Here is a 15,529-nt window from a genome sequence, read left to right on the forward strand (position 1 = left end):
AAACAAATCTTAACTCTTCTTTCTTTAGTCACTCCCACAGCTCCCTCCTCAAGAAGGCTATGTTCTTGGCAAGCATCCTGCGCTCTGACGATTGATGTCGAAAGGAAAACACAAAGTATGTAATTCACTACGAACCAGAGCAATCGAAATGCGTAATAGAGTTTTGTATAACTTTTCTGTTTCTTTACCAATCCAAAAGCTTTGCCAGAGTTTCTTCAAGACAGTTCATCGATAATTACCATTAGCCTATCAAAGATTATTGCATGATTGTATATCATTATGAGTCAGATACATGCAAATATAATCAATAATTCCACATACGAAATTATAATTTGGTTTATTTTGACAGTGATAATGTAATATGTGTAGAACTATTAGTATTAATAATTCTCTATAGCTGTATTATAATATATCCTTCATATGATAGCTGGTATGATATCAGTTTATGGTTGAACAACTATTCACTTGTTGGCTTTTTATTTTGATGCCTTGCTTTGATGCCACGACAGAATGTCCTATTTGCATAGCAGCGTGGAGGGGCAGGTTGGTTCTGAAACAGAACAGTTGTAAATCAAACAGGAATAAAGAATAGGTGGTGCTCTTACTACGCTCTTCTCTCTTCACTGTCCTCACATGTGCAAACACTCTGTACCAAGTACCCAGTTTGTCAGAGCAGTCTCTTTATCTCCCTCCGGTACAGCTCAGCATGGTCTCCGTGATGATGACTTAACCCATGGGGAACTCACATTTCTACCCCCAGGTATGGAGACCAAGCCTCCCGTCAGAGTGGGAATCCAAGGTGGAACTTTACACACACTGTGATTCACACACTGCATCACTGGCACACCAACCTCTACATCACGCTCCACTTGTGAAGTATAACATTCATGCCTACATCTTCTGTACTGACCCAGACCTGTGGATGTAAAGGCATGGCACTTGGCATGGTAGTACTCCATCATGATCTGACTATCATCTAAACACACAACCACATGGGACCACAGAGGGAGATGAAAAAGAGATGTCAGCTGGCCTTCATTTGACTCAGCAGCAGCACATGAAAGATGCACTAACAAACATGTTACATAGAAGAAACACAAGTTTATGACAATTGGCACGGGGGGACATGAAGGGTGTTGACCTGCCAGACATGGATTAGGGTTGGCACGGTAACACAGAGAAGCAGAGATTTCATGTGCTGCTGAGAAGATGGTCCATCATGTTGTCTCTGTTATTTACCTAGCAGAAGAAAAGCCAGCTGCACAGTGACCTAAATAGATAAAAATGTTCTACCCATAATTTCTCCATTAAGTTGATATTGCTCTGAAAATTTAGGTTGTGAATTTCACAAGGAATGAATCTTCTCAAAAGGGATTTGGAAATGACTTGAGAATTCTGCTCCATTTAACAAAGTCTCTCTCCAATCCTCCACCAGAGCCAAGACAAAGCAAAAGTCTCATCAGATCAAACCCAGACCACTGATAGAGATCATTTACAAATGGTAGTTTGACTGAGAAACGATTTGTTCAAAAGACTTTTACCAGAATCCACATTGTATTGCATACAGGTATAATAAACCAGTGAGAGACATCAGAAAGCTGTTGCAGTGGCTTTTGTGCGTTTCTGGCCTTGTCAGTCTTGCACATACACTGAGTAGACAAAACATTAAGAACACCTTCCTAATGTTGAGTGGCACCCCCTTTTGCCACCAGAACAGCCTTAATTCGTCAGGGCATGGACTCTACAAGGGGTAGAAAGCGTTCCACAGGGATGCTGGCCCATGTCGACTCCAATGCTTACCACAGCTGTTTAGTTGGCTGGATGTTCTTTGGGTGGTGGACCATTCTTGATACACACGAGAAACTGTTGAGCGTTTAAAAAAAACAGCAGCATTGTAGTTCTTTACACAAATCAGTGTGCCTGGCTCCTACTACCCTACCCCTTTCAAAAGGCACTTAAATATTTTGTCTTGCTCATTCACCCTCTGAATGGCACACAATCCGTCTCAATTATCTCAATGCTTAAAAACGCTTCTTTAACTTGTCTCCTCCCCTTCATGTACACCGATGGAAGTGGATTTAACAAGTGACATCAATAAGGGGTTATAGCTTCCACCTAGATTCACCTGGTCATTCTATGTCATGGAAAGAGCAGGTGTTCTTAGTGTTTTGTATACTCAATGTACATGTAAGTATTATGCCCATATGAACAAATCTCCCGTCATTATAGTAGTTCTGGGACACTTGCCTATAATAAAAGTCATGGGTTTCAGGTGTTCCATGTTTGATGTAGGAGCTCCATGGACTAATATTCTGTCTGGAGACGAACCTGCTTTCATTTCCTATGGTTTTTAAAAACAACAAATAATTCCTTCACCTGTCCTGAAAGAATTTCCCAAAGAGGGTACCCTGTCCTACCTCTTCTACCCTTCAGAGTGAAGCCTCGACCCCCTAGCCTCCCATGATTGGCCTGCAGTGCCAGTGCTGCAAAGCTGGAAATATCTACATCCTCCACCACCCTCTTGCTAAGAAACCAGCACATATACTGTATTTACATTACTCCTCAATCATACAAATGTTTGCTTTACCGCTCTGATAAGGCCAAAATAAACAACATTAAGGTAACCACAGTAACATTACTGGTTAGCAGCAGTGAGAGACGGGAACGCTTAATCCGGTGATTTACTTTTTTCTGTGTGAAACCCCTCTGTTGGCCTTTAAGAGGCCACAGTGTGTGCAACTGGCTGAAGGCCTCTTCTTTTTTACTCAAATCACCCGAGAAACCCTCAATGAAACTCAGTAGTTTAAACACTGTGCCCAGGTGCCCAAGCACTACCACTCGTGTCAACAGACAGCTAGGACAGAGTATGAGAAAATCTCTCCCCGCCCCCCCTTCTCTCAGGCATGGGTCCAGTGCTTGGTAAAGATACCAACATGCTACAGGAAATACAGTTAGGATTAATATAATTTATAGTCCTGAGAATAGGCTCACATGTTATGAGAGGCAGAACAACCATTTACACTCAAACCCTGTGTCAGAGGGTTCTTTTTACCATAATGAATGGTGGCATGAAGAAGGCAAAGGCTAAACCTGTTGAAACAATCTCTACAGGCTTGATGGTTGTGTGATATGTCCACCAGAGGGCACTGTTCCCTGAGACCTGTGGACAGAGGAAGATCACTTTCAGAATCAAACTTCAGATAGAATTTAGAATTTACAGATTTAATTTGGGGGGTTATTCACATCCTAGACTATCTGGGGGTTTGAAGCAAAATGAGAAAGGTGACTCAAACATCCTCCCATCTGTTCGAGCATTGCTCATTATCATGCAATCCACCATGGACCAGGAGATGTCCAGCGTTTCCTAAAACTCAGGTAACAGGATGCCAACCACAACCTTGACTGAGTGGGGCCTTTGTCCAGGTGCCACGCTACACTGAGGAGCACAGGGGGGCGGTCTTCACATTTACCAAAGCAGTATTTCAGAACACCCTCCCTGCTCCGCTCATACACCTACTTTGGAGTTTATTTGGGGGTGAATGAGGGTAATGGGGTACAGACAGTGACTGAAGCCAGTGAGACTGGGTGAATATGGGTTGTTCTAATAGAACATGAAAAATGCTCCACATACAGTAAAATAGGAAATAAGACATCCATGATAGTTTAGGCTGGGAAATGTAGAACTGGAGCATATAGGACTTGATGGTGAACAAGAGGGTGGGAGTATCACAGAGGGCAAAGTGGCAAGTCTCCTGGGGCTCAGCCATTGGAGAAAGGAGCCAAGGGGGTAATAGGGTGAGGTTTGCATAGCTGGAGGGCACAGGGACCATCACAGTACCAGAGGGAGTGCATGCCTGGGATTCCAGTCAAGGGCTACAGTTTGTTTGACTGGGCCAGGATAGTCCTGTGCCAACAGTGGAGGGGGTGGAAGTAACTGTTACTGCTCATTACCATTCTAACGCGAACTACTGAATTGTGTTTGCTAAACCACAGAAAATTTTGTAAGGGAAACTATGTGATTCCCCCTCTGAGTGAGTTCGCTGGTTACTACAGACAGGAAATGGTTCTCTCAAATTGCATAGTTTTCGAGAGCCAAGAAAATTGATTCTGAAAATAAGGATTGAGGTGGTTTTGGGAGGCTATGGTGATGATATGGATGTATGTAACCACACACATTTTGTCTAGGGGTAGATCAGGTTTCTCTCCTGTAGTGAATCTCTCCATTCACATGCTTCATAAAGAATGGGGGAGTTTGCACTCCGCTGCCATATAGGAGAGTTCTGAACTTCATGTTCACAATGTTCTAAGCACTTCTGATTCAACCATCCCTCACTAGACCATCTCTCCCTGACACATCAAACCTCTGTGGCACAGGCAATGGTGCAAGTTTTCAAATCGTCACAGGTAATATTAAAGTATCTCCTAGAAGGTTGAAACGTTACTTTAAAACCTCTACCGACATGTTAAGAGTAGCCTCTGTTTTCAGTGTACATTCATGCCAGGGTTTGCACAGCAACATGCTCATTACAAATTACTGGCTTTTAAAAAATGTGTTCTGGCTATAAACATTCACTCATGCCTTAAAAATGGAAGAAGTAAAACAAGCTCCCTTACAACCTATAATTTTCTCAGTGTGGCTAAAAGAGACACTTCTCTGAGTATATAGGTGGTCCATCACTGGGTGCCCCGGGCTGTAATTATCCCCCCAGGCCACGGGCCTATAAAGAGGATCTTTAGTTGTGCTGTGATATTAACAAGAAAAATACCACACCTAATTACATGTTCAAGTCTGAGAGCAAAACCTGCACCCCGCATCCCTGCAAAAGGCCAAATTATAGCAAGAAATACAGAGGGGGGAAAATCCATCACTGGCAAAAATCTGAAATGATGGGCCTGCTTGCATAAATCAAACAGAAGCAAGCTCACTTCCCTGAACCAGACTGTAGTCCCGACACAGAGGCAGCCAGCTTAACCACAGTCCTGGTCAGGGAGAGAACAGCTACAGCATACTGTAAATACAGCACATCATATACTGTAGGTGAAAACTAAATGAGGAATGAGACCACGGGTGGTTATTTCTAGATACTGGTAGGCTACAATACAGGTGATTATTTCTAGATACTGGTAGGCTACAATACAGGTGATTATTTCTAGATTGGCTACAATACATGCAATATATACTGTGAGGATCGGTTTCTACTTTATTTCATGTTTTTGTTTGTCCACCTGATCTCAGAGGACTTTGTTTTATTCTGTACTTGAATCCGAGACAATCAATTTAGATGAATGTTACGTTAGATATGGTACATAATAATTTGTGGATGTCCATCACTAATTTCATATGATATGTTACAAATTTGCAAAATGTTCAATATGCTACACATTTGCAAAACTTGTTCTAGCTAGGTGGCTAACGTTAGCTAGGCTAGGGGTTAGAGTTAGGTTTAGAAGTTAAGGTTAGGGTTGGTTAAAGGGTTAAGGTTAGCTAAAAGAGTTACATTACGGGTAGGGTTAGCTAACATGCTGAGTAGTTGAAAAGTTGCTTATTAGCTAAATTGAAAAAGTTGTCCATGATGACATTCAAAATCGCAACCTTTGGGTTACTAGACGTACGCGTTACATGCCCACCTATCCACACCGACCAAGCACCCTATTTTCGTTTTTGCCTTAAGTAAACCATCTGTCTTACATAACCATACCAAACATAACATACTAATTTGAGTGTCCCGGATTCACATTTACGATGTTACGTCTAGTCTGTGAGAGCAGGCTGTTACTGTGACATTGTCTGTACTAGGGAAGTTAAAGGTGTGTAGGAGTACTAGAAGAAAGCTAAGCGGTCTTCTGACTACACCATTGGCAAACGGCTTCGGTTTAACACAATCATTTATTTGAACAATAAACAAAAAGAGTAGAATGCTGGAGGATTGAGATTAAAAGACAGCATATAGTTTTCAGCTTGATATCCCAACACAAGCCCTCAGCAGACAACCGTGTTAGGAAGCACAAACGAAACAGAAGGACATCATTGAAGCGATTTGCCAGCACATATCCTGACCATAATCATAAAAAAAGACTCAGGGATAAAATGTGTACAACAGAAAGCTTTGACGGCTTTAGTGTCTGTTTCAAACCATCTTCAAAACATTCTTCGGGGTCTGTTTCAAACCAACATTGTCACAATGAGTGTATCAGATATGACCACATAGCCATCAACACAATTGAACTAACACTTATAAGGAGTTTTATAATGATCTGTACAGATCAGCTCAATTTCCTCATATGGAATGACTGAGCCATGCTGATTGAATGAATCATGAGCTGTGGCAACGGAACTTATGATGCAGAGGTGAAACCAAAATTAGACAGAAGCATTAGCGCAATTATGAAAGGCAACAGGGTCAATGTGAAGTATCCTTTGGTTTCACTTGGGGATAAAAAATTTTAAAAACTTTACATACCCATAAGTAATAAGCAAATGACTTGAGGGAACCAAATTCTGCATGGTTTAGACTACGAAATTGCAGTCACTTTTACATAACACATTTTCAGGACAAAATATACAACACTAATTCATGGAAGGGAATTGTATGGGCAATTAAATGACATTGCTCCAAACTCAAAGTATGCAACACAGAAAATGCACATGGTAAGATAACTGAGTAATGGACAAAGTTTCCAGTCACTTTAAATAAAAGGGGATACAGGTATATTGAATAAGTCTCTGCTACCATCAGTGAGAGAACTACAAAGTGAGAAATGGGATAAAATAAGCTCTTCCTGTAAGATCTAAAAATGCATGCCCTGCTATTCTGATGTGGGAAAAATGATTTCACACTGCCCCAACCTTCCAGTGGTCAGAAATGGGAAAGTGTGAGAGCCGCCTTACAAAAGGACCCATTCCCAGTTGTGTACCTCGCTTTATCCAATGGCCAAGTGTGTGTGCACGTGAGAAAGTGTATACTTTATGTGAAATATCTTTAGAAAATAGTCTGCTTTGCCCATTAAGGACAGAGTATACAAAGGTAAACCACAATGCACCAAGCTTTCAGCAAAGTAATGTACCAGTTATGTTATTTTTGTAAAGGATTAAATACTGACAGATTTTGACATTGGTTTGTTTGAAATGACCCTTAAGATTAGACTACGGATCAAACTTAGTGGAGGAAAAATAAAAAAATAACGAGAAAAGAAAATATGATCAAGCAAACAACTTGTCCAATTTTATTCATTGGTGTGCTTTACCTTGGGTAATTTCACTCAAATAGCAATTTAGATGCCATATAGTATAATTCTGGGGAAACGGTCATGGTGTTATTGAACAAATTAAAAACTACAAAATAACATTTAAGCGAAACTCAAAAACACAATCAATGAATAATAATGACACAAAAAGCAAGGTCTCAAACAAAACATGATTTCCTTTTGTGCGCATTTATTGTGGGGGATTTCATTTCTAGAGCCAAGCAGCAGATGTGATCCCACTTCCCCTCAACATGTACAGTCTCTCTCACTGGAGAGGAACTGCACTCAGCCACAAAAGACGAAATGCAAAGGTAAGGTACATTCCCATAAAACTTTACAGACATTTGACTTACAGTTGTCACACTCACTGGGTTGGACTCGTACATTGAGTGGAGATTTGGATTAGAAAGCCTCGCATAGCGAACCTAAGGCAGCCCCCTTTTTCTGGTGAGTTGGGGGAGGTAAGGGGTCATGTGGCTGTTGTAACTCTACAAAGGCAGGCCGCCTATACATAGATGGAACACTTAGACCAGAACAGGGAAAAAATGATAAATGAAGGATGAGGGGGGAAAGGATCAAATTAACACGGGCCGGTGCTTGCGGTGGAATCTCAGTCTTCATTGGCATCTCTCCAGTGCTCCAGAGTACTCAAAAAAGCCTTAGAACTAACAGCCACCCAGGGAGCCAAACAAGGTGACACTCAACTAGATTCAGATGTCATGTTTTTTTACAGTTTTAAATCTTAAAATATCTGCAAGTGTGCATTAGCACATCCACATCTTGTTATTGATCAGATATATTATACGTGCACAGAAGCTTTATTTTTTTTTTTTTAAATCATCATTTAAATCCTAAAGCACATTAAAATTGTTTTAGATCGTCATTCTAATTCCACACCCAGAAACCACAAGGTTCTTTCAAACAAAGCTGTTTAGTTTCAGCACACTGTAGCAGCATCTCTTCTCCTGTCATTTTTTCTATTTTTTGATGGCTCAAGTTTTACCTAGATTTAAAAGCATCAGAAAAGTGAGGAAGGTGGAGAAGTAAGAAGAGATGGTGGCCATGAAGAGCATCTTGCCTCTGGAGTTAGAGACTCATCCAATAACGTTTTGTCGTTTGCTGGTGCTGGGCCTTTTTCCGACGAACTCCGGCAAAATTTCAACAGGTGTTTAAACTGCTGCAAATTCATTAGGACAACAACTCCCCTTGCTAAAAGGCAAAACTGATTATTTTATGCCATTTTCAAAAAAAACAAAAAAACATTTGAGTAGATAAACAAAATTACAACTTCTCTCCAGCAGGCCAACCGTCCATCTGCAGCCTCGTTTTGTAGATAGATACTTTACCCACAGGACGAACTACCCACTGTTCCCAGTCTGAACGAGGCTGTAGGTTCAGAGGCGAGTCTCAAAGTCCCCTCCCCTCAGTCCATTCAACAGTCTCTCCTCGCAGCATTAAAAAAACAGCAGTGGCGCACAGAGAAGAGGAAGCCATCACAGGGAAATTATTTTACAACGCGTCCTTTTCCCCCTAATTCTTTCAAAAAAGAGAAGGAAAAAAGGCATTGTTGGAAAAGCTGGCTCTCTGGAAAAGCAGGGATGAGGGGGAGGAAGAAGAAAATCTTGCAATAGAAGAAGTTGGGCAGTGTTCCTGTTCATTAGTTTGTGTGTGTGTGTGGGTGTGTTTGAATGTATGCATGTGTATGTGCACTTGAGTGTGTATGTCTGTAGTGGGAGTGTGTATGTGTAGTTGAATGTGTAAAATGAGTGTTCCTCTGTGTGCGTGTGCATGTACGCGTGTGTGGTGTCTACAGCAGGTCGACGCGACGGTAGTACAGCAGGTAGGCAGTGCGCTCAGCAGTCTGCTTCACCACCTGGTACTGGTTGATGACCTTCACTGCCTGGTCGTCAATGCGCAGCCAGCCGTTCAGACCGATGTGGAAGACATCCGTGGTGTAATGGCCGCCTGTAGCGCTGTTCCCATGGTGATAGACAACTGCGAGGGAGACATAAAATAGAAGCTTTTCAGAGGCGGAATTCTGAAATTTGAGGGAAACTGTGAGAGACAACCACATGTGCATTTATCTTAAGAGGAATGCACAAACTGGATAAGAGTGTCTGCTAAATGACTAAAATGTCCAAATGAAAAGGCCATTCTGTTATCTGGTTCTGGCTACACAAGGTCAGAGCCAGTAACTAACTACTGATATTAGCAACTTTCTGGAGCAACCTAGGCATGTAGACCAGGGTTGCTAGCCTTACAGAGAGGCCTCCATTTCAGTGTGTTATTGATGTAGGCATTGAATATCATGTTGTAAGCATTTGGTTCAAACTTATATTACACTTTCACATATCTGATCAAGTGTCATAAGAATTCTTGGCAATGCATCAATCATGACCAAATGTAAAAACCTAAGTAACTACAGCAGGAGAATGTGAAAAGAAAATAACATTGTCCATTCTGTGCCCGTATTTACAAGCTGGCAACACGTATTCCAAATGGACTTAATGCCCTTAAAGTGAAACACTACAATACCATGAAGACCACGTTTAAAAGTGGGCTTCGGATTTAAGCCACAGTGACAGTTATTACCAGGCAGAAATAAATCTTTAAGTTGAGTAAACATGGCAATCTTGTTAGATCCGTTTGATTTGGACACAGAACTAGATTCAGGCGATAACTCATTCTTTGTACGGAAACCATAAGCTACTATAGGCAAGGAGTAACATCATTACCCCCTCATCTGACAACAGATATGTGCAACCACAACTGAATGGTTGGTTTAACTGGAGGGAAACAAGAAATACCAGTGTGTAGTTGAGACGACTTTTTCCCTAAGTGCTTGATTGCATAGGTTCGTTCACCTTTTCACTGGCGCCAGAACATTAAAATTGCATGATTGAAGCTTCCAAAAGCGCTTGCTTATATTACATATTTACTAAACTGTTATGTTATCACATTACACGCTGAGTAGCAAGTGTAGCATCAAGACTTTCTCCATCCCATGGGCCAGATGGTCAAAGAGAATTTGAAAACTTCGACCTTCAGGATCTTACAGTAAAAGATTAACTGCAACGCTATAGCAACAGTTGCCAGGGGTTACTCTACTAACAGATTTTTGAAAAGTGAGGAAAGCCTTTTTCTGCTCTGAAAGGAAAATAAACGGCTGAAGACAATTTACTTCCAAACTACGGGGAGATTAACAGGACCCCCATATCCAGTGGAGGTTGTCTTTGTTTGAACTTGTCAATCAGGCGTGAAGGGAGGGGAGGAGGGGGCAGGAGAACTACATGCTGAATGAGCTGCTGGAAATAACAGTTAGCCGAACACTGGCCACTCACACCTACACCAGCACAGTGGAGATGTTTTCATTGAGCAGGCAGAGCTTCCTAATGAAGGCCCACTTTTATTCCCTTTGGCCCTGCCAGGGAGGAGGTTATAGGGGTGGAGGGGAGGGGGTAGGGCTGTGGTAAAGTCTGGGGTAATGCTCTTGTCTAGAAAGACTTCCTGGGTCTAGGAGGAAAAGAGTGGGAGAACGTGGTTTTACCGATGCATGGTTACCACAGAGAATGAAACTCTTGCGTCATTTCACAGCTGAGATCAACACTAGCTACCTCAGGCATCATTCCACAAGGAGCCCACTGGAATCATAGCAACTGAACTCTTCACTGTGCTTTTCCACTGTACCTTTCTCCATAGACAAGTCATAATATTGTCCAGTACATTAAACAGGTATGTTCACACTCTAGAATTTGGTAGGGAATAGAGAAGTTCGCAGAAACAGCATTTTGCACCCACTAAAAGTTTCAAAAACATGATTTGACCAGTTGCTAAGCCCCGCGCCCCTTGTTTACAGGATAACCTCGGATAACATTTTCCCAGGAAGCCCAATTCCCCATTAAACCACTGGTGAAATCCCCTCACAATGATCTCAAACTGTGTTTCAATGAAATGTAAAAAAACAGACTACCCCTTGCTAGTCAGGAAACTCTTGGGTCGGCTATGTTGTGGTGGACTGTCATTACAATTTCTTCACAGGAACCTGGTAAAATTATGTTTGTAGTGTAGCTTGCCACTAAATGGCTCTGAATTCACTGTCAGCATGTAGTCAAAGCTATAACCATTTTTGGAGCTAACTAGTGATTTCAAATCTTATCCTGATATCGACAGCAGATTAGAGGTCGACCGATTTTGAGTTTTCAATGCCGATACCGATTATTTGAGGACCAAAAAAGCCGATACCGATTAAATTGGCCGATTTTGTTTATTTATTTGTAATAATGACAATTACAACAATAAACACTTATTTTAACTTAATATAATACATCAATAAAATCAATTTAGCCTCAAATAAATAATGAAACATGTTCAATTTGTTTTAAATAATGCAAAAACAAAGTGTTGGAGAAGAAAGTAAAAGTGCAATATGTGCCACGTAAAAAAAGCTACCGTTTAAGTTCCTTGCTCAGAACATGAGAACATATGAAAGCTGGTGGTTCCTTTTAACTTGAGTCTTCAATATTCCAAGGTAAGACGTTTTAGGTTGTAGTTAAAGGAATTATAGGACTATTTCCCTCTATACCATTTGTATTTCATTAACCTTTGACTATTGGATGTTCTTATAGGCACTTTAGTATTGCTAGTAATAGTATAGCTTCCGTCCCTCTCCTCGCTCCTCCCTGGGCTTGAACCAGGAACACAATGTCAACAGCCACCCTCGAAGCAGCGTTACCCATGCAGAGCAAGGGGAACAACCACTCCAAGTCTAAGAGCGAGTGACGTTTAAAACGCTATTAGCGCACATCCCGCTAATTAGCTAGCCATTTCACATCGGTTACACCAGCCTCATCTCGGGAGTTGATAGGCTTGAAATCATAAACAGCGCAATGCTTGACGCACAACGAAGAGCTGCTGGCAAAACGCACGAAAGTGCTGTTTGAATGAATGCTTACGAGCCTGCTGCTGCCTACCACCGCTCAGTCAGATACTTGTATGCTCAGTCAGATTATATGCAACGCCGGACACGCTTGATAAACCAGTAATATCATCAACCATGTGTAGTTAACTAGTGATTATGATTGATAGTTTTTTCATAAGATAAGTTTAATACTAGCTAGCAACTTACCTTGGCTTACTGAATTCGCGTAACAGGCATTCTCCTTGGAGTGCAACGAGAGGCAGGTGGTTATAGCGTTGGACTAGTTAACTGTAAGGTTGCAAGATTCGATCCCCCGAGCTGACATGGTGAAAATCTGTCGTTATGCCCCTGAACGAGGCAGTTAACCCACCGTTCCTAGGCTGTCATTGAAAATAAGAATGTGTTCTTAACTGACTTGCTTAGTTAAATAAAGGTGTACATTTTTTTTTTATTTTTTTTAAATCGGCCAAATCGTTGTCCAAAAATACCGGTTTCCGATTGTTATGAAAACTTGAAATCGGCCCTAATTAATCGGTTGACCTCTACAGCAGATTCATAACATTGCTAACAAATATACATTAAGTGCCTAACTAGCTAGCATTAGCAATGTTTGGTGGTCAATGAGACAGAGCTACCCAACCAGCTGAACTAGCAAACAATGTATCAAAAGCATAATTTCAGATTTGAAAAATAGGCTCTGTATTTCAGGAATCAAAGTCCCAAGTATTACTGGTGAACTGATCTATTATTTAGCCATTGTATAAAATAATTAAAAATTAAAACTGAATTTTTGCTCTAGCACTCACTGGTTTCATGAGATTTAAGCGTGAACTTGTCCAAGGAGTCGGATTTGACAACAATTGCTTTCCAATGGAGTGCTGCAATTGGTTGCTGAAAATTCTGGGGTGCAGCTCAGCGAAGGGTCAATTGAGATTTGTCCAGGATTGAGAATTGTTCCAGGACGAAAGTCATGGCTCTGAGAAGTTCAATCGGCTTCTTTTCAAAAACACAGTTGCCGAAGCAAGCCTTCCAAGGTAGCTCAACTCAAGAGTATCAATTTTAATAGTCACTGAGATAGCATGTGGAGTAAACAGTATGAAAGGAAACTAGAGGTCGACCGATTAATTAGGGCCGATTTCAAGTTTTCATAAATCTGTCATATTAGTAGATGAGGATAGAAAATACTGAAGTTTCTAAAACTGTTTGAATCATGTCGGTGAATATAACAGAGCTTATGTAGCAGGCAAAACCCTGAGGACTAACTGTTCAGAATTATTATTATTTTTGCCTCTGACTGCTCCCTCAGTTGTCTTTGCCAAGGGATATTTGAAAGGAACTATTTTTCAGTTCCTACCACTTCCACTGGATGTCACCAGTCTTTGGAATTTGGTTGAAGTTAATCATTTGTGCAACGAAGCAGCACATCCTGGAACAACGTTACACTATTGAGAGATGCGCAAGACGTAAAAAGGAGCATGGTTTGTTTACGTGCTGTATTGAATACAGATTGCCCCGTCTACAATTTGATCGATTATTAACGTTTAAAAATACCTAAAGTTGTATTACAAAAGTAGTTTGAAATACTTTGGCAAAGTTTATATGCAACTTTTGAAATGTTTTGTAGTGACGTTGTGTTTTTGTAAGCTGTTTTTTTTCTGGATCAAACGCGCTTCATAAATGGACACTTTGGGTATATAGATGGAATTAATCGGAAAAAAGGACCAATTGTGATGTTTATGGGAGATATTGGAGTGCCAACAAAAGAAGCTTGTCAAAGGCAATGCATGTTTTATATTTTATTTCAGTGTTTTGTGTAGCGCCTGCAGGTTTGAAATATGCTACCCTCTTTATTGACATTGTGCTATCATCAGATAATAGCTTCTTAATGCTTTCGCCGAAAAGCTTTTTTAAATCTGACATGTAGGCTGGATTCACAACGAGTGTAGCTTTAATTGAGTATCTTATGTGTGATTTAATGAATGTTTGATTTGACATCATTATTTGATTTTGCCACGCTGCATGTCTCCTGTTTTTCCCCTTGTGGGACGCAAGCGTCCCCAAAGACTCACATTTCTGTGTTTATTATATTATAATTCATCGATGATTTGATATTTGATAGAGCAGTCTGACTGAGCGGTGGTGGGCAGAAGCAGGCTCGTAAACATTCATTCAAACAGCAATTTACTACGTTTTGCCAGCAGCTCTGTACAATGCTTGAAGCACAGCGCTGTTTATGAATTCATGCCGATCAACTCCCAAGATTAGGCTGGCAATACTAAAGTGCCTATAAGAACATCCAATAGTCAAAGGTCTATGTAATACAAATGGTATAGGAAGAAGTAGTCGACACGTCATAATTCCTATAATAACGACATCCTAAAACAAATTAACTGGGAATGTTGAAGAATCGTGTTAAAAGGAACCACCAGCGTTCATATGTTCTCATGTTTTGAGCAAGGAACTTAAAAACGTTAGCTTTTATTTTTTACATGGCACATATTGCACTTTTACTTCCACTGTTTTTGCATTACTTAAAACCTCTTGGTGTTAGGGGGCAGTATTTTCATTTTTGGAGAAAAAAAACGTTCCCGTTTTAAACGGGATATTTTGTCAGGAAAAGATGCTAGAATATGCATATAATTGACAGCTTTGGATAGAAAACACTAACGTTTCCAAAACTGTAAAGATATTGTCTGTGAGTATAACAGAACTGATGTTGCAGGCGAAAGCCTGAGAAAAATCCAATCCGGAAAAGCCCCAGGTTTTGAAAGCGCTGCGTTCCAATGACTCCCTATTCAGCTGTGAATGTACCATCAACGAGCTTACGCTTTCTACGTATTCCCCCAAGGTGTCTACAGCATTGTGACGTAGTTTTATGCATTTCTGTTGAAGAATAGCCATAGGCGGCCACATTGCGTAAGTGGTCACATGGTGGCTCAGAGAGATTCTCGGGGAAAATACAGAGGTAGCCATTATTCCAATCGGTCCTAATGAAAAACGAATTGTCCCGACGGATATATTATCGAATAGATATTAGAAAAACACCTTGAGGATGGATTCTAAACAACGTTTGCCATGTTTCTGTTGATATTATAGAGCTAATTTGGAATATTTTTCAGCGTTGTGGTGACCGCAATTTCCGGGCGATTTCTCAGCCAAACGTGAAGAACAAACGGAGCTATTTCGCCTACAAAAATAATCTTCTGGGGAAAATGAACTTTGGCTGTTTACCTGGGAGTCTCGTGAGTGAAAACACCCGAAGTTCAAAGGTAAACAATTTAATTTGATTGCTTTTCTGATTTCCGTGACAAGGTTGCCTGCTGCTAGCAAGGCATAATGCTATGCTAGGCTATGATAAACTTCCAC

At 40.8% G+C, this 15,529-nt stretch overlaps 1 protein-coding gene across 2 annotated transcripts in view; it reads right to left on the reverse strand.

Annotated features, from left to right (window-relative positions):
* Nucleotides 1–7,975: 7,975 nt before the first annotated feature.
* Nucleotides 7,976–15,529, reverse strand: part of LOC112249172 (ubiquitin carboxyl-terminal hydrolase 10) — a 35,600-nt gene continuing 28,046 nt past the window's right edge. For both annotated transcript variants that reach the window (XM_024418881.2, XM_042321052.1), the window contains one exon: nt 7,976–9,240. In XM_024418881.2, coding sequence (XP_024274649.2) covers nt 9,053–9,240 — 188 coding nt within the window. In that variant the 3' untranslated portion in view covers nt 7,976–9,052. The remainder of the gene's footprint in view (nt 9,241–15,529) is intronic.

This window comes from Oncorhynchus tshawytscha, linkage group LG04 (assembly GCF_018296145.1).
Source record: "Oncorhynchus tshawytscha isolate Ot180627B linkage group LG04, Otsh_v2.0, whole genome shotgun sequence".
In the NCBI taxonomy this organism is placed as follows: domain Eukaryota; kingdom Metazoa; phylum Chordata; class Actinopteri; order Salmoniformes; family Salmonidae; genus Oncorhynchus; species Oncorhynchus tshawytscha.